We start from the raw sequence: 23,738 nt of genomic DNA on the forward strand, positions 1-23,738 counted from the left end.
ATCCCCTTTGACCCAAGCCCTAGTTCACATTGAAATTAGTCTGTGTGAACTCCGGCATAGAAGATTTGGTCATCTACATTTCAAAATCCTTCCAACTCTAAGTTCCATAGTAGATGGAATACCTTAACTGAAAGAAGATTATGAAGTAGTATGTAAGGGTTGTGCATTGGGTAAGAATACCAAGAGACTATTTGGAAGCAGTGCTTCACAGTCAAAAGAAATCTTTGATCTTATTCACTTTCATGAATGTGGCCCTATGACTCCCAAATCACTTGGAGGTCATCTATATTATGTCACATTTATAGATAATCATTCAAGAAAGACTTGGATTTACTTAATGAAAACCAAGAACGAAGTATTTACAAAATTTCAAGAATTCAAAGCTGAAGTGGAGAACCTTACAGAAAGAAGAATCAAGATTCTAAGATTTGATAATGGAGGAGAATATAAATCCAAGGAGATTATAGCATTCTATAAAAAGGTCTGGGATTAAGAGAGCATTGATAGTCCCATATAATCCTGAGCAAAATGGAGTTGTAGAACGAAATAATCAATCCATTAAAGAAAAGTGTAAAATCAGTGTTGCACAATTAAGATCTACCTAAGTTTCTATTGGGAAAAGCCTTGAAGACAATTGTTTACATTCAAAATCGAAGTCCACACAAGTCCCTAGACAACAAAACTCTAGAAGATGTGTTCACTAGAAGGAAGCCATATGTGGATCATCTCTGGATCTTTGGTTGTCCTATATATATCCACATACCAAAGGGCAAAAGAAAGAAGTTGGATCCTTCAGATATGAAGGGAACGTTTGCTGGGTATAACAACTCATCGAAAGCTTATAGGATTTACATAAAAGAAAGACCTCACATAGAAGTCAGCAGAGATGTCATATTTGATGAAAGCATAGCATTCAAGAAATCAAAGGAACTTTTCGTAGACTATGATGATGAAGAACTTCCGGTATTTGAGGAAGAAATTGACAAGGGAGAAGAAGAATCACACCGTGAAGAAGAAGGTCCTAGTGAACATGTTCAACCTATGGTGAAACAAGGAAAAGACCTAATTGGTTGAATTCTACAATACTTGATGCAGAAGGTCATGGGGCAGTGAAAGGCTCATTCAAAGAAAGCAAGAAACCCAAGATATATTTTGGGTATGCTCCATACATGACAAAACTAATTGAAGCAAAACCATCTTCTTTTGAAGAGGTTGTAAATCATCATGAATGGAAAGATGCCATGAATGAAGAGTATAATGTATAATGAAGAATGGAGTCTAGGAGATCGTACCTAGGCCCGAAGACAAACTTGTAGATGGAATACATGAATTGAAAGAAGATGAAGTTTATTTGAGTTAAGATAAGTACGTGATCAAGATGTTGAAGAGGTTTGACATAATGGACTACAAACCCTTGACCACACCGATGATCACAAACTTGAAAAGACTAATGAATTCTCAATCTAGCCCTCTGGATCCTTCCAAGTATAGGCAACTAATTGGCTTACTGATGTACTTGGTGAATACTTGACCAAACATATGCTTTGCAGTAAATGTTCTCAGTCAATTCCAAGTGGAGCCGAAGCATGATCATTGGATAGCAACAAAACATATTCTAAGATATTTGCGAGGAACCATCCACTATTGCCTAAAGTATGATAGAAGGAATGATGTCCACTTGATGGGATATACAAATTCCGATAAGGGAGGCAGTGAGCAGGATAGAAGGAGCACTACTGGAAGATGTTTCAATTTGAGATCCTCCATGATCTGTTGGATGAGAAGAAAGCAAGGCACAGCTTCTTTGAGTAGTGCTGAGGCCGAATATGTTGTAGCGTGTGAAATAAGCAGAGAAGCAGTCTGGTTAAGGAAGTTGTTATCTGACCTGTTAAAAGGACCGATGGACCCTACAATGATACTTTGTGATAACACCAGTGGTATATGTTTGTTTGAAGGCCCAATGTTTCATAGAAAGACAAAGCATATAAACAACAAGTATCACTATATTTGAGAGCTAGTGCAAAATGGTGTGTTCAGCGACAATATATCTCCACTGATGATCAGGTAGTTGATATATTGACAAAATCTCTTCCAAACAAGAATCTTGTGTACTTGAGAGACAAGCTTGGCTTAGTTGATGTATCCTCCCTAATTGAGAAGAAGAGATAGACAAAACATTCTCATCTTCACTTGAGAAGAAAGAATGAAGGATTGGGTAACCATCTGTCATTCGATAATCTTTGAGAATGTGGCAGGGTATTCAAGACAAGGGTAGTCGTGGAACAATATTCTTCGAGGACTGGCTATCCAAGATAAGAATAGTCCAAAGAAGGTCATACTCGGTGAACACCCGGGGGAGTATGTACCTTGAGAGTCAATTATGATGGTGTCTATAAATCATTGGTCTCGCCAACATTGTGTTCTGATCTTCTGGAGAGATAGAGCTATTAGTCAAGGCCTTGCTATATGAAAATGTTGGTTAACATGATGCTAGACAAATGGGTTATCAATCCGACTCTTTTTATGAGATATGTTCAGATTGAAAATGACCATGTACCTCTTATGAATACCTCCCTAGTTAAAATGAAGTGTTGAAAAATGTGTAACTAGGTTTGGTCTTCATAAGTATGAGATGTATTCTTCTAAATTATAAAATGAAAAAGAAATTATTATTGGAGCATGGGTTTCATGCTCAAGTTCTTTTATTTTATAGGGCAATCACCCATTGAGTGCTTCTAGGGTTTGTGCTAGCTCTAAGAGTTATTGTCATATATTGAAGACCCCAATGGGCACATTCCATCTTGTATAGGAAAATGATATGTCTTTAAAGTGTTGAAATACCCTCCAAGATCAAGTCAGCCTAGAAGTTGTCAATTCGGCCTAATGGAAAAGCCACGTCTACCCCTTGAAGAGGCCTATACAAAGAGAGGAACTCGTCCTCCAAAGAAACACTCACTCATCTCTCATTCTATGTGAAGAAGAGGTCGAAGAAGAAGGACAAAGAAGAGGTCGAAGAAAGTCTTAGTTTTTGGGCTAGTTCTCTCTCCCACGTGCTAGACAAAGCTAGGGTTTTTGCACAAGGGTTATCTCTAGTTCGATCTTGGAAGGAAGAGAAGAAAGAAGGCAAGTGAAGGTCACTAAGGGTTTCTCTCTAGTCCCAAGTCACAAGGAAAGGAAAGTGAAGGGAAGGTGGCTCTAAGAGGAAGATCAAAGTTTTCTAATGTGGCAACAACAATTGCAGCAGTTGTCGGGGAGAGAAAATTTCTGATTTGTAGTAGGATGTCGAAGTTCTTGCAACTAGAGGTCGAGTTGGTGACTGATCTTGATCTTGGAGGGTATTAGTCTGAGTCACACGGTCTTGGTATTCATCAATTGAAGGATCTATAAGAAGAGAAGATTTAAGGGTTTTCCCCTCAAGAGAAGGGGTTTTGGCCCTAGTTTGCAGCCTATATATTGTATCACTATTCTTATTATTTTTGGTATTTGTTTGATGTATCTCGCATTACAATAATAAGGAACAAAGCTATTAAGAGAAAAAAGGTAACACAAACAGTGATCAAGTTAAAGATAATTAACATATTCATTGCCCTATTGAATTCTCAAAAGGGATGAGGGGCCCAAACCTGAACAATCCTCCAAAGGAGGAGGAAACAAAGACTACCTGAGATATGGAAGAGTGCAAAACAATATTATAGGTTCTATACCTACAAGCTAGTATTGTAGTCTTATCAAATTTTGTAGTTTTTTTTTAATCTAATGGACAGTTGCTATAGGGAAAACAACAAAGATACAAATATCCATGTTGTACTACCCGAGTATTTTCCATGAGCCAAACACGGATTTGAAACTAAAACATGTACTCATTTATGTTAAAAAAAAATTAATATAGTGACAAAGGTTGTATTGGATGGAAACTTACATTAATATTGTTCTCAAGGAGTGACCAAACTCCATTATTGGGACTCAGGAAAGGGCATAAAATAAGTGTATTAATGTTCAATGGGGTTGTTCAAAGGAAGTAGCATGAAATAAAATATAATGTATGTCTAACATAAAAACCTAGAGAGTCAAGTCCACAAATGTAGAGGCAATCCAACAAAAAGATATGTACCTAATCATATAAGGATACTCTGATTTGTTATTAAAACAAAAAGGCAAAAAGATTTTCTTATGTTGATAATTACTTGTGATATTATTATGTTCTTATTAACTTCTTTACGTTCCTTCTTTATCTTCTTCTCATCCAGTAATTATCAAATCAAAAACATGAAAATCAACAACACCAAAAGCAGGCACTTAACCAAGGTTAAAACCCCTATATAGGGGAAACCCAGTCAAAAACTCTTACTTCAGTAGATTCAAAATGAGATAGACCAAGACCTTAGACCAATAGACATTCCTCCTCCACCAAGGCAGCCTTCCAAGATGATTTAGTAGTCTCTTTTTATCCAACAACTTCAACCCATCAACAATCCAGAAATTTGACTTCCTAACTACAAAATTTCAACCCCAACTACAGAATTTCAGCCCAGCTTCAGCTCTACAGTTTTTGGCCCCTCCAGTAACTTCACACGTGTGAAAGAGAGAGAGAGAGAGATAATTTTGACTTCTTATGCTTGAGAGGGACCTCCTTCTTCGCTAGCCCTTTCCTTTTCTTTCCTTAAAATTCACACTTTTCCTGGCCCCAAAAGTTGCAAATCGAACTTGATGAGTGTGTGTGGAAAATGAGGTCAAATTGTTGCCTTTATATGGGTGTTCATGATGCCCCTTTGTTTAAGCCGACTTGGTGGAAGAGGCATAATTTACCTATTTTACAATAAAATAAATTTCTTTTTTGACAAATAGGACCAAGAAAGGTCTTATACAATATGAAATGGATAAGACACTTGGTATGAACCCTAGAAGCCTACAATAGAAGCTTTGACCTATAAACAATTGACCCAAGCATGAAACCCAAGTTTTAATAAGTCAATTTCTTTAATAATAAAATTTATTTTTCTTTCTTTCAACAAATACATTACATTATGACTCAAATACAATTATGAAGACTGACACTAGTTACATTCTTCAACACTCTCTCTTAACTAAGGAGTTATTTATAATTACATATATATATAGAGGTACATGGAAGATCTCAAAATGAACTATGAAGAGTTCTAGCAAACTCAGTGTTGCGGACCAGATACCTGACCAGGGTAATCTATTCGAGTGGAACTAAGATGGACTAAAGCTTTTAGCCATTAGGTACCATTAGGCTTACTAGCTAACCATCAACCCAGGGATCTAAGTGCGTATACAAGGTCAGAGCTCCATGACCAATGCCACCCTCCCTCTTCGAGATATGGACATCAACACATAGGCTGGTCAAATGTCCTCCCAAACATTCACCATTAGGTGCTTCAACTCTCCCTATCAAACTAGATATATCCATTTGTCCAAGCATGCTTCCAAAGTGTTCAACCTTTTTATGGATAGATTTACTTGTACAAACACGAACCCCAATCAATAATAAACTTTCAAATATACATACAAGCAAATAAAAACCTTCGAGGCCCTCAATCATTTTGATGCTATTTTCATCATAAAGTTATATATAATTTGTCGAAAGCTTTCTTCTTCTTTCATTTCTTCAACAACACCAAATACATCTTCAGATTTGTATTTTTTTTGGCAACTTCATGAACATTTATTGATAATACTTTTGCTTACTTCAAAGTATTCATTGTCATAATATGCCCTCCCTCTTAATTGGGGAGATATACTCTTTCTTCTATCCAGACTCCCTCTTAGTTTAGGGAGATCAACCACTTCCTTCTTTTATAACATCATAGAACCTTCCATGGCTTATATTCCTTCTTACGATATCAAGGTTATCTTGATCATGATCATTCACATAACTCCCTTCATCATGCTTATCAATATTTTACTTACCTCTATATAGGTGTTTCTACCCCTCTATTTAGGTCAACTTGTCCAATTTGAGGTCGACTTCGTGGAGGAGGCCTAATTGACCTATTTTACAATAAAATAAATTTCTTCTTTCTAAATAGAGACCAAGAAAGGTATTTCACAATATGACATGGGCAAAGACACTTGATATAAACCCTAGACGCCTGCAGTGGAGGCTTTGACCTATAAACAATTGAGCCAAACATGAAACCCATGCTTTAATAAGTCAATTTCTTCAATAATAATAATAATAAAATCTTTCTTTTCTATAAATACATTACATTATGACTCGAGTACAATTATGTGTCGTTGTCTGGAAGGAAGATCCTAACACTATGGTTTAGAAAACATCAACTGGTGATTGGTTTGACCGTTAATATGAGGCCTTCTCTGGCAACACTACTAGGGTCTCAAGGAGGTAGAAATAATACCCTATGTCCTCACTGATCTAGTATCATCTCTATCCATATACTACTTGGTTCCCCTAGATGGGAACACCGTAACAAAAGGAAGTGATCTATTGTATGAGAGTTGGTTTAGGACGTGGATGTGGCTAGAGATTAGAGAGCGAGGATGAAGGGTCTCCTTACATGTATAGGGCTAGGCATATCTAGTAGAGCACCTAAAGCCGTTGCCAACCCTGAAATGTTAAGTGTTACAATGGAACAATCCTTGAATCTTGTAGTAAACTAGGTAATCGAAGACAAAATAATCGATCTCAATCTCTTGGAGATGGCACAACTAGCAAATCCAATATGGTGATTGATCTCAAATTGTAGTCTACGAGAGCCAACTTCGAATTGACCCAAGGGTATTTGAAGAGCATGCATCCAATGACAAAGTGTGCAATGGGGTCAAACAACAAGTCCATCCCTCATAACCATGAGATGCTCAACATAGAAGGCCATCTTCCAAGCGACCTATACAAATTGCTTGTAGATATCCTCTTGGATGATTGTATTTATCTCCTATTTGACCTAAAGATGTGGCCAAGTGCAAACAATGAATATCTAAATGGAGGGTGTACGTACATTGTAATACCCTAGAAGATTTAAAACCGCGTTGTACCAACACCAAGACCAAGCTAAAGAACTAGCTGTTGTAATGGACTATAATAAACAACAAGCCAAGTACGGATATCGGTCCCACACCTTCATTGTATAAGCAAAGTGCTAAATGTGATGTAGAAGTGAGAGGAGTGCAAACATTGTTTGAAGGTACTAGGGGCAAGCACCAAATTCTACAAGGATGATGCAGCAAAGGAGGATGATTTTTACTCTCTATTGAAGGACAATAAAGATCTAGTAAAGCAAGCCCCCAAACTTTTTAATCGTATAGAATTGTGAGCCGAATAAGAGTGCCCATGAGCGACATCTTGGATGATATGTCTTGAAAATGGTTCTAGAAATGTTGCCTCTCAAGAAGGGCCAAGGACCCATAGCCATTGTTGACTCAGGGTTGAAGTGCATTCCACAAACTAAAGCGAGGTGATTAAAGATGATCTTCTTCAACCCATAAAAGATCGTGGCCTTGTTTTTACCTAAGCTAATTGTCAATTGAAAAAAGGTTGCCTAGAAAAGGGCATGATGGCTAACAATAAGGCCTTTGAGATGCCAATTTCATTGAGTCTTTAGAACAACCACCTTGGAGACAGAACCAATAGCTTTCTAAAAGTCTAAACACCAATAATAAACTTTCAAAAATCGGCATCGTGCTTCCTTAATGATGACCCCAACTGTGAGAATGTGATCAATAACCTAATGCTCAAGTCAAAATCCAATCCATCCTCTACCTTCCTGTCAAGCTCCCTAGGGAGCTTCAAATGGAGGATTGTAGTAGAGTGCGAGAGAGGACGAAATATTACTTCTTGCATGTGTCAAAAAGATAACACAATAGGTACAAGTTGATAAAGTGCCAACTTTCCAAGTATCTCCAGTCTATAACTACGATTCACCATCCACCAAAGCCCAAAAGGGTATATTTCTATATATAGAAAGAGGGGAATGACAAAAACATATTAACGGTTCAAAACTTACAAGCTTGAGATCATATGATATTAAAAAGGAAATGTATAAAATGGAAAACCTAGGGGTTAGTAATATCTTGAATATGCTATCTACAAAACTAACTATATACATGAATATACAAATTCAAAATCTACATTTTATATATTAGTTCTTACATGAGTCAAAATAATAACACAAAAAACTACCCATGGATACTTGTTGATAAAGTACCAACTTTCCTAGTATCTCCCATCTATAACTACTACTCACCATCCACCAAAGCCTAAAAGGATATATAGAGACTACTCACCATCCACCAAAGCCTAGAAGGATATATAGAAAGAGAAAGAGGGACTTGAAGATTATATTGACGTTCAAAACATAAATTCTTGAACTTACAACCTTATATCATAAAGATTATATGGTATGAAAAAGGAAATGTATAAAAGGAAAACCCATGGTTAGTATTATCTTGAATATCTTATCTACAAAACTACATATCTACATGAATACTAAGATTTGTTAGAATCTACATTTTATATATTAGTTCTTACATGTGTAAGAAATAATAACACACTAGATTGAAAAGGATTCCGGAGAGCTCTGGCAATTTTTGAACCTGCTTCCCGCGCTCGCCTGTTCCTGCTCCCCAGGCCCTGCCTGGCAGGGCTGCTGCACACCTCGATCCCCTCTCTCGCTTTGGACTGTTCTGCTGGTCCCTGCTAGGTCCCCCGTTGGGGCCCAGCCTCTACCTCCCGTCCCGCGTTGGTCTCCTCACGCTATCTCCCGCTGGCCATTCACCTCTTGAATGGTCGGGCTCGCTCCCCCCCCTCCAGACTCTGAGAACAATGAGGAAATTTTCGCCTCCCTCTTTTCTGAATCGGCTAATCCCCGTCCCCGTCCCACAGTGACCAAGTTCATCAAAAAACTCGATGAAATCCCTGAGGTTAATCTTCCTCCATCCCTTCCAAGGAAGTCAACAATAATACTCGCGGAAAGAGGGCTAATAGGCCAGTTCACTGGCCTCTGGCCCTCTCCGAGATCAGTCCAGAAATGGGTAGAGCACAACTGAAGCGCGATGTTACAAGGGAAAATAGCCATCAGATTCTGCGGAAGAGGCTATTTCACATTCCTCTTTGAAACAAAAGAAGACAAGAATCTCATCTTCAGAAACGGCCCCTACTTCATGGATTCAAGAGGTCTTTACTTGAATAGATGGACTTCGAACTTTGATCCGGAAATGGACATTCCAAATGCAGTACCAGTTTGGGTCCGGCTCCCTCATTTGCCGCTTCATTGTTGGGGAGACGAATCAGTAAAGGCAATAGGGAACGCAGTAAGCAAATACATCGACAGATCTGAGCCAAGGGAGAACATGCACGCGTGCGCCAGGATTTGCGTGGAAGTAGACCTAGGGAAATGTCTGCTGGAAGCTATCAAGATCAAGGTAGACCAATGGATGCATATCCAGCAGCTGGACTACGAGCAGCTTCCCTTCAAATGCAAGGTATGCCATGAGTATGGTCATTTCGCAAATAGATGTAGTAAGTCAAAAATAAATGAATCTACTGATAACGAGGAAAACCCTGAGGGTGCATGGGAACCAGTAAAAAGGAAAAAACCTTCCTCCACCCAAGGACCCAGCTCTAAACCCCCTCCGGAATCCCCCCCTCCCCCTCCCAGCTCAGCTTTCCCTTCATCCTCCAACCCCTTCGAATCTCTGTCCGTTGAAGAACCTTCTTCCCCTCCCTCTTCCCCCCGAGCAGCTACCTCTCCCTCCCGTGTGATCCCCCTCCCTTCCCCCCCTCCAACCATAGAGAGAATCCTCACCAGAAACAAATCGAAAGAAGCTAGTCAATCCACAGACCCCCCGAGAAAAGCTGGCCGAAAGTCAAACAAAGAGCTCAGAGATGAAACAGCGGCAAAAGAGATGGCAACGGGAGCACAGCAACCAATGGACTCATATCTAGGCAAACTAAAAGGAAGCGGAGAAAAAGCAAAGGAGAGGAGTGGACCTCACCCAACAATTGGTAAATAATGATCTTGGTCTCTTGGAATTGTAGGGGGATGGGCTCTCCCTTAAAAATAAAAGCAATCAGGGATTTATTAAAACAGGAGCAGCCAGACCTTCTTCTCATCCAGGAGACCAAAATTTCTGAACAAGACTTTCAAAATCAAATCCAAAGCTTCAAAAACTTCACAGGAGTATCAACAGGCTCAGAAGGTGCCTCAGGAGGAATAGGAACAATATGGAATAAGAATAAATGGGATATCACTAATTCACAATTTTGCAACTGGTGGGTAAGAACAGATCTAAAAAACAAAGGATCTCAGGAAATCTACTCTATATACAACATATATGCCCCAAACCATTATAGGGACAAAGGCCGCTGTTGGGACACCATATCCTCAGATCTTCAGTCCGTGCAAAACAGGAATATAATTTTGGGAGGTGACTTGAATGTAATAAGAAACGTGGAAGAAAAGTTAGGAGGAAACTACCACGCAGACCCTTCAAGAGACATGCTGGAATCCATAATACAGACACACAATCTTATTGACATTCCCCTATCCAACGGGAAATATACATGGAGTAACAAAAGAACTGGCTCCTACAATATTAAAGAGAGATTGGACAGATTTCTACTTCAAGAAAGAATCACAGCAAGTTTCCAGTCTATTAAGAGCAAATTAATTCATGCTTCGGCCTCCGATCACAAACCTGTGGTTTTAAATCTGGACAAAGGCAGAAACTTGGGGCCTCTCCCCTTCAAATATAACAAAACATGGGATCTCAAAGAAGAATTTCGCACTCTCATCCAAAATCAGTGGGCCAAGGAAGTATATGGATCGCCCTACTACATTTGGGAAACAAAGTTAAAATCTCTAAGAGCAGTCATCAAACAGTGGGCAAAGGAAGCAGCAATTTTGGAAAATAAAAAAAAATCAGATCTGCTCACGAAGATGGAGCAGTGGAATAAGGTTAAAGAGAACATTCAATATACAAGTGAAGACTTAGATTATGAAAAAGAAATGTACAGGGAACTCTTTAGACAAAATAGAGTAGAGGAAGAGGATCAAAGACAGAAATCCCGATGTCTTTGGCTGAAAGCCGGAGACAAAAATACATCCTTTTTCCATAACAATATAAAGCTCAGGCGAGCTGGAAATCAGATAGACAAAATAGAGGCTGAAGGAAAAGAGATTAGTGACCAAGAAGAAATTAAAGAAGCAGCATATAACCACTTCAAATCTCTACTATCTGCTGCTCCTCAGCAAACGGACAGCTCTGACTTTCTTAGTGCAATAGAGAGCAAAATATCAGATTCTCAAAATAAGGAGTTGGATCAGGACATTTCAGAAGAGGAAATCTGAGCAGCAACCTTCAGTATGCAGCAAGACAAGGCCCCGGGTCCGGATGGGTTCACGGTCGCCTTCTACCGAAATCATTGGGAAACAATCAAAAAAGACTTTGTGCGCATGGTAAAGAATATATTCAAAAATCACAAGATGGGAGAAAATACTAAGTCTTCTCACATAGCTCTCATCCCTAAGGAAGCGAATCCTCTCTCTTTTGACCGGTTCCGCCCCATATCCCTATGTAATGTATCTTACAAGATTGTAACCAAAATTCTAGCCAACAGGCTCAAAAAACTTCTTCCTCACTTAATCTCTGAGAACCAGGGAGGTTTTGTCCCGAGCAGGCAAATAACAGATAATGTCATTTTGATCCAAGAAGCTATCCACAGCAGCTTCAACAGAAGAGAAAGAGGAATGATAATCAAACTCGACATGGCAAATGCTTTTGATAGAGTCGACCATCCCTTTTTAATAGCAGTTCTCAAAAAATTCGGGATCTCAAAAAACTTCATAAGCATTATCAATGGGTGCATCTCCAACCCTTGGACCGCTCCCTTGATTAATGGTCGCCCCAGCAAATATTTTAGAAGCTCTAGGGGGTTGAGACAAGGCTGTCCTCTCTCTCCCTTCTTATACATCATAATTGCAGAGACTTTGAGCATTCACCTAGAAAACCTCCGCAGGCAAAAAGAGATCACTGGAATACGGATAGAAAGAGGGACCAAAGAGATCAATCATTCGCTCTTCGCGGATGACACCCTACTCATTGGGGGAGCTTCAAGCTTAATGGCAAAAAGATTCAAGAAAGTGTTGGATGCATTTCTAGCAGTCTCAGGAGGGAAGTTGAACAACAGAAAATGCAAGATCTATACCTGGAATGTCCCTCTCCAAATCCGGCAAAGAATATCCTTGATACTGGACATTCCAGTGCAAAGGAACTGGAGTTTCTTCTCTTATTTAGGTCTGCCATTAGCTAAAGAAACAGTCAAGGCAGAGATTTGGGTCAAACACATAGAAAAGATGAGAGGCCTCCTGCAGATTAGGGAAGGGCCTTGGCTAAACTTGGCAGGCAGATCGATTCTTATTAAGGTCATCCTCTCTGCTCTTCCAATTTATCAATATGCGGTCACTATGGCCCCGACCAGCATCCATAAACACATGGAACTCATCTTGCGAAGTTTCCTCTGGCAGGGAGGAAAACAGGAGACCAAGAAATTTAGCCTTGTCAAATGGGATCAGGTAACCCTACCATATGAAAAGGGAGGGCTATCCATCAAAATTTCGTGCCTCTTCAATCGGGCTTTGGGTTTTAAGTTGATCTGGAAAATCCTTACTGGCAAAGGATCGTGGTGGGTGGAGGTCATAAAAAGGAAATATCTCAGAGGCCCGAACTCTAATCTTCTCTCTAAACCAATAGCCGAAAGACCTTGCACCCCGGTGTGGAAACTCATTAAAAAAGTGCTCCCCCAATTCAGAGAAAACACATCCAAACTCCCTGGAAACGGCAAGGATATTAACATTTGGTCAGACAGAATTATGGGCTCTAAGCCGAGAAATCTACTCCAAGCTCTCCGACCTTTGCAGATCTGGATGGATGAAAGAAACTTAACCACCTTGTTTGATATATCAATATGGAATCATAACAATTGGCAAGACTGGAAGGACCTTCAAATCCCCAACGATCTTAGAGATCTCTGGTCCAATCTCAAGTCCTCTCTCTCTGGTTCTGCGCCCACTAATATAGGGGTTGAAGACAGGTATATCTGGGATCCCAGTGGAGGAAAATTCACGGTAAAAGAGGGGTACAAAGCATTACAGGCCACTACCCAAACAGCAAACTGGAACCTTTACACAACTGTCTGGAATTCAGAGTGTCTCCCAAAGATCAAACACTTCAATTGGACTCTTCTTAAAGGTAAGACCCTTACTGCTGAGAATTTAAGGAAAAGAGGAATTTTGGGCCCATCAATGTGTTGCTTCTGTCGAGCCGAGGAGGAAAGCATTCAGCACATTTTCTTACTCTGTCCCTTTGCCCAAAGCTGCTGGAAGCAGGTGATAAGCCCCATGGAAATTGGCGAAAATTTTGACCAGATCTCCTCTCTTCAGAAAAATTGGGGGAAATGTTATCCCTTCCCCAAGAAAGGCAATCATAATATCAGCAAATTGTGGAAATGCATCCCAGCCACCCTATGCTGGCAAATTTGGCTAGCAAGGAATAACTACGTCTTCAACAATAAAAAGCCCAATCCGGCCAGTATCCTAGCTAAAACAACAGCCATCATCTCAGAAACAATAAGCACAAATCTCATCGCCCTCCCAGATCAGTCAAGCTGGCATCAAGAAGAGATGGATTGGTACAATAAATTTAGCCTCAGTTATGCCAACAACTACCATTCCCAAACAAAAGCACACAAGAAAAGGATGCACTGGAAACTCAGAGGATCCAAGGAAGAAGTTATTCAGTGGATCTTAGACCAGAAGCACCCTACTCTGCACTTCGATGGCGCTTCTAAGAACAACCTAGGGAACGTTGGAGCAGGGGGTATCATAAAAGACCATCTTGGGAAAACTATCGTAAGCTATGAATGGGGTCTCGGGAAAGTATCTAACAATGTGGCTGAAGCGTATAGCCTCCTTCTAGGCACCACCATTCTTAATAGGCTGGGAATCAGAAATCCAATCATTTTGGGGGACTCGACCATCATTAGAGCAGCCTTGGTCTCGGGAGCAGAATTTAATAAAGCAACCCTTAGCAATATAAAGCTCAGGATATAGGATAACCTCAGAAATATGGGAGACACGACGTTCAAGCACGTTTTAAGAGATAACAACACCGAAGCGGACTTTTACGCCTCTAAGGCCACCAACAGACAGAGTGGACAAATCAGAGAAAATGAGCACATCTACGTCAAAGCAATCCCATAGCAGACCAAGCTGTTCGCCAAAGTCTTTGAACAGCAACATCAGTACGCTTCTGAAACCAAGTCACTTCAGTCATCATTCATATCTAGATTTTTTCTGCCTCAATCTTGGCAAGCTGATCTCAATCCGCCCCCTCGAGAATTGTGTTTCATCTCTCTCCCAGTCTGCACTCTGGCTCGCACTAGAGACCCGATCACACCAAGTTTCACGTGATTCCACCTCTCGGAATTCAGGTTTGTGTCCCTTCACAATCCTTATCGACTGCATCACTGATACTATGTATGATTTAGAGCCTGCCCAAATCCATGAGCATATCCTGTACCACCTGCTTGCTCAGCCTACCTTGATGTGTTATATATTCCTCACTCCCCTCGCTCATCCCAGATCTCTTTCGCCCTCACAGAAGCAAAGCAGAGGAGCAGTGTTTGGTTCTCTGCTCCCGGAAGCCCGCAGCAATAGTAGTGGACAGCAGTCCTGTTCCCCTAAGTTTCAAATCTTTCCCCTCCTTGCCCATCTCAGATTCACACCTCCTCTTCAGCAGCAAAGGAAAGAAACAGCTCCTGGCATTCAGCCTCAGGAGTTTGGCAGCAACAGTGGTCGATTCCAGCACATCTCTTCAGCGAAATCATCATCTGCAATCCTTAAAGGTATACTCAGCATTTCACATCTTTGGTTGCTTTATCATAACCAGTCCTGTATTTTGGTTCTTTTCACAGATTGGCCGATCTCTCCTAGCGCCGACTCCCGCCTTCATCCCCTCTGCTCTCCCATTTCTCGTTTTCCTCTCTCTCTCAGAGCTCCTTCTCTCCGTTCCTCTTCTCTTAACATCACCTCTGAGATGGCCTCAAATCCGGAAAATGATGAACATGCCGAGAATCCCTTGGACAGAGTAATCACGAACAGCTCTTGTACGCTCTGTAAGGCTCATTGCTTTATGATAGCCCGGTTTGTGAAACATTTCAATGAGCTCAAAGAAGATTTTCAGGCTGACTGTAGATCTAAGAGAAAGAAATTGGAAAAACAGAAAGCGGAAATTGAAGAATTAAAGGAAAAATGTAAACACATGGAGGAGGCAATCGCCCACATCAAAACGCTCACTCAAAGTATGCAAGCGGAGAATTCTACCAGAGCCAGCGCAAAGCAAGAACTGCAGTATGATGATTCGGTCAACCAGCATGAGTAATTTGTCTAATGTCTTGTAAATTTTGTCTATTAGCAGGCTCATATGTAAGGCAATATAGCCGTTTCCTTTTCAATCTGTATTTCAACTCAAGCAACAAGGAGCCAGGGTCTGCAAACCCATTTTGGAATCCTCCTTCTTCTCTTTCTCTTCTCTTCCCAGATGTAACAGGACTTGGTCCCATCAGTTTTTTATAATATATGAGTATCCGATCATGTTAAAAAAAAAAAAAAAATAATAACACACTAAAATACCCATTGGTACTTCTGGATACTATTCACCATCCACCAAAGCCCGGGAGATACATATAGAGAGAGATGACAAAAACATTTCAACTGTTCAAAACAGAAATTCTTTTAACTTACAAGCTGAGGTATACTTGAGACCATCACAATTAGAAACAACTTCGATATCAGCATGCTTTGTTAGAAACAGTATAATTCATTATCTACGTAGAAGCCATCAAAAGTACATTTTCTGATGCTAAGCCATCTTACTAATAAATTTGACCACCCTGCCAGACACATCTCAATATTCATGGACAAGATTAATAACTCAGTAATTTGCACAGGACAAATATTGCAGTATATATCACTTGAAAATAAACGAGTAATTAGGAACAAATTGCTATTGTGGTTATTAACAGTACGATCCACAAGTAAGATCAATTGAGTATACATTCAGGATGTGCAAATATTTCATTAGGTACCACTCAGAAAGTTATCAGTGATTCACAAAAGACCTCCTGGCCTCTCTCAAAAGTGGGTGGGAACACAAGACTAGTGTATTTTCTGAATTTAGGCTTCTGTGATCCATTTTTATGAATGTTAAGACATCTTTCAGTATTAATCACATCAGAGTTTATTGTCGAGGCATTTCGAACCATCCAGTGTAGTGTTTACTATACCTCAATGAAACTACCATCCCAAATGGATGCTATAAACTTCTGTCATGTATTACCAAAATTTATGAGATGATTGTTCCGTAAACACTTCCAAAACACAGTCATGTAAAGGAACCTTTGCTTGAATATGGACCTGGAAACAAAGGCCAACAAAATCATCTCTTCTATACAAGAAGAATCACAAGAAACAAAGCATGTAAATGCCAAGCGCCTAATGCTAAATGCTAAATGGTTATATTCAAATTTACACAAAGGTGCTATCTCCAAATTCGCATATAACCAAATCTAAAAATAAATATAGAATCCAGGTCAAAACATACCCCTTTAATTCGGCATTCTCGCTACTCCGGTAAATTGCTCAATCTCTCCATCGATAACCACAGTTTGGATTGCAACAAACAAAAAACAAAGCCATGCCTTCCTCTCCTCTAGCTGTAGCCTGCAGAAAGCAATTCAATTATGATTAACCTCCATAGTGAACATTTATTGAAAAATGAGGCAGAACCAAAACACAAATTACTTGAAATGAAATACGTGGGTGGATCAAGAAGTAGCGTTGTCCCATCTTTAGCCAAAATACACACTATGATTTTAAGGACTTGTCAAGGGACGCTCTGAGAACCTGCTTAGCTGCCTTGAATACATATGCTCCAAGGTTGGTCAGTTGATGATAGCTAAGATCTAAAAAATTTCTTAGCAAGATTAACATGAAGGCATACTGCTCAGCTTTCAAATGAAGTCCCAGGGGAGCTTCAATGCATTCAAATGATTAACACATTAAAATTTTGAAATGAATTACCAAATTCACGAAAAAAATTGAATAAATCACTAAATTTAGAGTTATGGGGGGAGATTGCTTGTGGTGTGTCACGAACAGGCCAAAACCGTCACATTAAAGCCCTTACTTACCATCTTGAACACGATTGCCTGCACTTATGGGCATTGAAGTCCCTAAATGGGCAACATCGGGGAAGGGCAATGCCATCCTAATCCATTACCCATGGATTGAGAGAAAGAATAGTGTTGGGGAGAAAAAGAAAGGTCAACATGAAAGTGAACGGGAAAGGAATGAATGTCAAGGAAAACAAAAAACGTGCACAACAGTGTGACAAAACAACAAGAAAGTAATAGAGAAAACATGCATACAACAAAATGCATACGACAACAGAAAAGGAGAAAGACGCGAGGGAGAGACTAGTCTGGAATGCCTGTGAAGAGGAGAACCAACTTTGGTAGAGGAGTAATTGGGAAAGAAACCCTCCAGAGGAGGAGCTTTTGGAAAAAAAAAAATAGTGTCTTTATTCTCCAGCTTTCTCTAGCATTGCCAACCACACCTGCATAACGAAAGTCAGCATCCTGTAGTGCTGAGATTCATGTCCATCTTCCAATGGCCTGCTTGATAATTATCTTTTGATTAATCCATTCTACAATGTTCCCTAATTACACAGCGTCAAAATTCATATTTTTAACTTAATGACCTATTCTGCATTATCTGCTATTATACCGGCAATAAATATGGGTCATAGAGATGCTTGTTAGCGCTAAGCATTGAGACTGCAGTTAATAAATGTGCATCACCAGTTTGGTTTCTGGTTATCATTCCAGAACATTTTCAGAAGACATACAATAATGTAAACAAAACAACCTTTTAATTTGGATTTGGCAATGAAGAAAGGAAATCTTTAGCCTCATCGATGTTGCCAAATCCAAGGCAGGGAAAATTATCAATCAAAGATCATATCACAAAATTCTTAGGTTACAGGTGTAAAACCTAACCCTCCATTACTTAATATTATCGGTAAAGAGTACAAAATCCTTTCTTGCCATCTATGACATCCCTTAGTTGTCTTACATCATTTATGACCTTGAATATTCGTGACTGAATTTTCATGAGATTTCACAACAAAGAGATCCATACAGCGCTAGCAACTCCATGTGTCAATCTTCCTAGACTGCCTTTCCATGCTGAAAAAACTAATTCTTTTTGCCTGTTCCATAGGCTACTAAGGCTCGTTGTAGGTGTGTTTCACAAATGGCATTACATGCTCAGTTGATATTAAGGTGCTGAACCCTATTTCTTATTCAGTTTCAGTGCTAATTCACAATACCATGTTCATTTTGACAAGCTTTACCAATTCTTTGTAAAATGACCAATTGTTGAATTTTGTAACTATGGTCGGTCTTCACAATCAAGTTTTATCCCTCCAAATAAACAAGAAATGATAAATATATATGTGGATTCCAAGTCTACTTCAAAAGAAGAAAAAATTAAATTTTAAATTTTTGAATCTTTGCCTCCAAATCTAAGGTCGACTTCATGTCGGCCCCAGTGAAGGGACACGTCCATTCAGCTAATTCCATCTATATATTGGCATTTGTCCTCTCCATTTGGGCATCAATTCGGATCACTTCTAAGTTATGTTTGTTGGAAATGTAACTCGGTTTGGTCTTCATAATTATCACTGTACTTGTATCAAAAGAAGAAAAAGAAATTATTATTATGGTTATTTTTATTTTTAGTCAAAGCATGTTTTTCATGCTTGTAGAATCATTTGACTCGAAAAAAAAATATTATGAGTCAAGGAAATGTAATTGAATCAAAATCCCATTTGGACTTCTTGTAAGAAAAAGAAAAATAATTTTGTATTGAGTCAAGAAGTCAATTTGTCATCCACAAGTCCACTTGGCCCTCCTTGGACAAGTTGGCCTAGAGAGGCACTTTTTTGTCCATCCAGAAATGTATAAATAGAAGGTAGCTCGACCTCATTTGAACACTCACTCACACACATCGACCAAGAAAAAGAAGATAAGAGCCGAAGTAAAAGGAAAGAAAGGACAGTCAAAGGAGAGAGAAGACAAGCTAATTTGTGCCCTACACGTGCGAGTTTTCTGAGGTAATTTCTGTGGTATTGCAGGCCTGAAATTTCAGGGGCAGAAATTTGATGAGATGACCAGATTTCTGAGATTTGACCAGTGCTGACTTCTGTTGACTATGAAGTGTTGAAGATGGAATAAAGGAGGGTTGACTTGGGTCTTTGTGGCAGTCTTGGGCCTGGTCTTCTGTCTTGGATATCTCAATTTGATCTGATTCTATAAGAAGAGGGTTTTCTTATGGTTTCCCCCTTGTGGGGTTTTTGCCTTGGCTTGGAGCCTAATTTCTTGCGTTCTTTGTCTCTTGTGATCTTTATGTTTTTGTACATTTTGGTAATTTCTTGATGAAGAGAACATTAAATTCACTAAGAAGCCAACAAACATTCACAAGTAATTATCAAAGATAAGAGAAATCTAACTTAATCTCAAGCATCTTGATTTCTCAACATGGTATCAGAGCTTAAGGTAAAAGGAAGACAGGTTGAAGATCAAATGTTGTTGGCTTATTTGGAGAATCCACTGTACCAGTTATACTCGAAGATATCATTACAGCAGTTACATATCTTTCTATCAAAGCAAAAGAAGAAGACTTGAAGCAGCAGTCATCACTTACTTTTGAAAATGATAATTGCAGCAACTATCTCTCTCTCTTTTGACATCATTGAAGGATTCTGACTCTCACTCATCAATACTCAACTCTTTAACAAGTACTTCACTAGATTCTGTGTCTTATAGCAATAGTCAAAATCTGAAGCATATATCCGAGCTCATCAATAAAGGAAGAACAATATCCGTGCATGTTTCTGGTCTAAACATACTGTACGTTCTATCTATATTTTAGGCCTAATCCCTGTAATGAGTACAGTATCGTTGCAAGGGATAATCTCTACAAAACTCAAGAGCAATCCAAGTTCACTAAATTTGGCATCCAATTTGGAGTTATATCTATCTCTGTGGCAACCTATGTGAAGAAAAAGGATACAAGACATTTCTTATCTGTGCAATGCAAGCTACAGGAAGGTGACATAACTTCTGTAGCATACGAACTTCTGTAGCATACGAACTTCAGTGGCATACGAAGTACTACAAAGGATCAGAATTTTCCGTGGCATTATATCTCTGAGGTATCCTCCCCCCCCCCCCCCCCCCTGAAACGCAAGTCTACTGTGGATCATATTTCTGTCAAGGGAATGCCGATTTAGGACCTGGTTTGATTAGGAGCTATGGATCTTAAACATTCCTTTTAAATGCTATGAATAAACCAGTGAGGCTAGTTGACTATGAAATACACTTGTACAGAAATTGGCAACCTGAAGAGTGATATGATTGCCTTGTATTACAAAAGCAGAATGCTATCTTGAAGATGATCACTGTCATAATTAAAGAAGGATCAATCTTGTATAAAAGAAGTCTCTGTGTTAACATTCAAGGGCTGCTTGTAAGTCTACAATGAAAAGGAGGTAGAGTTCCTCATCGTTTTCGGAGATCAAAAATTCTCTTGTAAAGATTGAGTCACTTTCAGAATTGAAGATTCTCCTTGTAAAGGACAAATTGCTGCTATAGATACAATTGTTTGAAGAGGCCAGGCCACTTAGTTTGAAAGGTACAAGAGCAATCATCTCTATAAACAAAAACTGTGGACAGAATTTTCAAACCCAGGTCAGTCTAGAAAGTGTTGAGTTAGTTTGGTATACTTTTAGTGAACGTTTTTGATGTTATGAAAGCTCCATCCATCTCTCATTGGGAAGTTGTTGTTCATTGCTATGTTATATACCTTTCAAAAATGAATTGAGAGAAGTCTAAAACCTGAGTTGCTGGACCAAAGGACTGTGTGGGGCTTGCTATCAAATATGTTGTCTTACAAGAACCAAAACCTTGAAGTAGGATCCTAAACAAGTTTAATTGATTTTGATTCTGCAGTCATATCGTTTGGAATCAAATTCTTTCAAATGCTCATGCAAATTGAAGATTGTCTGGGGGAGCAAGTTTACTTTGGAAGATTTCTATGGAAGATATTGAAACATCTTATTAAGCAATATTTTTTTTGTTGACATGACATTGGGCAGATTACAAGCCTTGCAAAGGCTATATTGAATCACTTTACATTTGCTTGGACTAGATGGAAGATTCCTTGATTGATTTTGTTGACAGCCTCATCTCATATGCAGAGGAGTCCATGTTCTGTTGGAAGATATTATAAGGTCCTACACCTGCCGTTCTGTAGTTTTAACAAGTAATGGCATCACCAGAGTCTTGAGTTAGGATTTCAGGCAAGATAAGGCCTACTAAAAGAGATGGACCAAATGAGTTCTATACACTTATGCCAAGACCAGTTGATTGAAATTTTGGATATTTCCTTTTATTGCATCATACTGAAAGATATGTGAAGTGTTATTTCGAAGTTGCTAATGCCATCACAGTGTAAGGGCTCTTGTCAAGTATGTACTAGAATTTTGAGGCAAAACCTGAGTTGATCTGTGTTGTAGTGCATCAGTTTATTAGCTGAGTTTAGCTCATATTAATGCCATTGCATATAGCAAGAATGTTAGTTGTAGAAGTATGCTGCCTAAGTTAAGAGTACAAGTGTTGCCATGATCAACAAAGGCTCTAGCATTTGCAAGAACACTTGGAGTTTGGGATTCAGAATTTACACAACATATTGTATATGTCAAAAGATATTTCATCCCGTTCCAATAAAATCTAACACAATCATAAGCCTTGGTTGAGAACTTTCTTGTAAAATCAAAGTTTGCAACACAACTTAATCTTATATTGTGGCACCTGCTAATCTGCTCAACTGATGAGGAGAATCCGGTTTTCCTCCTGCCTTTTTCAGTCACTGGAATCATGAGTTTCATATGAACCAAGGTTCCTTGATTTGGTAAATGCTTGAAACATCGACCCCTGATCAGTTAATATCCCATGGAACATGCTATTGATGTGCACGGTTTCAATCTTCATGCTGGCTTCCAACCCAGAAATTAATTTGTACATCCTTTAAATGTAATTATAATTAATTTATTTATTAGGTTTATATTGCATAACTGCCACTACTGCTTTGCGCACTATAAAATCGATACCACTTCACCTTCCTCTCCTTTCAAATACAATTCACCTTATATTAAAGACTTCTGTGAAAAGCAATTGGCACATAAAAATGAAGCAATAACTTAGCCACACAAATACATCACTATAGCTAGCTTGATTATATTAACCCTAGTTAAAGTAGAAGCAGGAAGACAGTATTAGCGCGGAACGAAATCCCCGCCGTGGAATATGCCACTGTATGCGAAGCAATAGCAACTTTATCCTGCCAAATACACCACTAGAGCTAGTTCCATTATGTTAACCCTGGCTAAGCCAGAAGCAAGTCAAGGACAGTATTAATATGGAACAAAATTCCCGGCATGGATATGCCATTGTAGTAGTGAGATATGCAATTAGAAAACCATGATGAAAAGACAATGGATGTTTTAACATCAACCTAGGGGCTGAAACCTATGACAAACAGATATTCAATCTCTTCGGCTACTTGATGTTTCTGTAACATGCAATATCTCTGAGCTCTTCGAATAAAAGGGCAAAGAAAGAAGATATGTGCTAAACAGGCTGACCTGGAAGAATACAGCCTCCCCGTGATTGCACACAACACATCGCACGGTTTTAGTGCGTGGAAGTGTGGGATCTGAAGCCACGTCCTGTAAAATCTGTGTGCGCTCACCTGCCGCATGATGAATCTCATTTCTGTACACACAATTGCTTTCTGCAATCTCCTGTACAAAATCCCACAAAGGTGTGAGTCTTTTATTCCACCAAAACTCAAATACCTAAATCCGCGTTTCGCCCCTACTGGACTAGCTCATGCGGGGCGAATGTCGTAAGCTGGCTAAATTGCATAATAACACTCCAAACGGGGAAGAGGCAATAAAAAAAAAATCAATGCCAACATTTCATTTAATGTCAAACCTCTAAAGTCTGGGTAAGCCACACCATAGCCTAAGGTAAAAGCTTGTCTTATAACTGACCTGATGATCGCAGTTTCGGCAGGCATACAGGAGAATCTTGTTTTCTCTGTCTTCCTTTGGATACAATATGTTATTGCTACACAAATACAGTCAGAGGCTGTGAATATAAACAGAAAATACTTCGGCCCATTGCTACATTTCAGCATACTGATCCCAGCTACTGCATGCATTATATGTCTCGTTTAAACAAAATTGAAGAAATATGAGAGTGAACGAGTCAAGTGGGTACCATTCTCTGCAAAACTTCATGGTACTCATGGTTGCTGCTTGTGGATACCTGTGAAAACCTCTGCAACGTTTAAGATAGCTTGGTATTCTTACTCGCGTGCGCTCCCGTGTTGAAATGGTGAGTACTATGGAAACTCGCGTGCCGTGCTGAAATGGTGAGTACTGTGGAAACTCAAAGTAGATAGTAGATATTTGTACGCTGAGATAGCCATGAAAGTAAGTAGATCACAATTTGTACGGTAAATAATAAAGATGGTGTCATGTAACGTTAAATCATATAAAAATAAATTAAA

At 39.3% G+C, this 23,738-nt stretch overlaps 2 protein-coding genes across 3 annotated transcripts; one reads left to right on the plus strand and one right to left on the minus strand.

Moving 5' to 3' along the window:
* The first annotated feature begins 10,478 nt into the window (after positions 1-10,478).
* LOC149232135 (uncharacterized) lies at positions 10,479-11,330 on the plus strand. Its single transcript, XM_089381838.1, has one exon. It carries the CDS (start codon positions 10,479-10,481, stop codon positions 11,328-11,330), a length of 852 nt encoding a protein of 283 aa, XP_089237964.1.
* Positions 11,331-16,019: 4,689 nt separating this feature from the next.
* Positions 16,020-23,638, minus strand: LOC149232136 (DNA-directed RNA polymerases II, IV and V subunit 9A-like). Of its 2 annotated transcripts, none has more exons than XM_089376435.1 (5): positions 23,447-23,638; positions 23,218-23,293; positions 22,807-22,965; positions 16,642-16,753; positions 16,020-16,454 (listed from the first exon to the last, which is right to left on the minus strand). In XM_089376435.1, the coding sequence occupies exons 1-4, from the start codon at positions 23,473-23,475 to the stop codon at positions 16,646-16,648; spliced, it is 372 nt and encodes a 123-aa protein (XP_089232561.1). In that variant the 5' UTR covers positions 23,476-23,638; the 3' UTR covers positions 16,020-16,454; positions 16,642-16,645. The 2 variants fall into 2 exon arrangements, with proteins under 2 accessions (XP_089232561.1, XP_089232562.1); XM_089376436.1 differs by having other exon boundaries at positions 16,642-16,760; positions 23,447-23,627.
* Positions 23,639-23,738: the final 100 nt, after the last annotated feature.

This window comes from Pinus tabuliformis, chromosome J, assembly GCF_031772625.1.
Source record: "Pinus tabuliformis cultivar Carrire ecotype Pingquan chromosome J, CPIR1, whole genome shotgun sequence".
NCBI lineage: Eukaryota > Viridiplantae > Streptophyta > Pinopsida > Pinales > Pinaceae > Pinus > Pinus tabuliformis.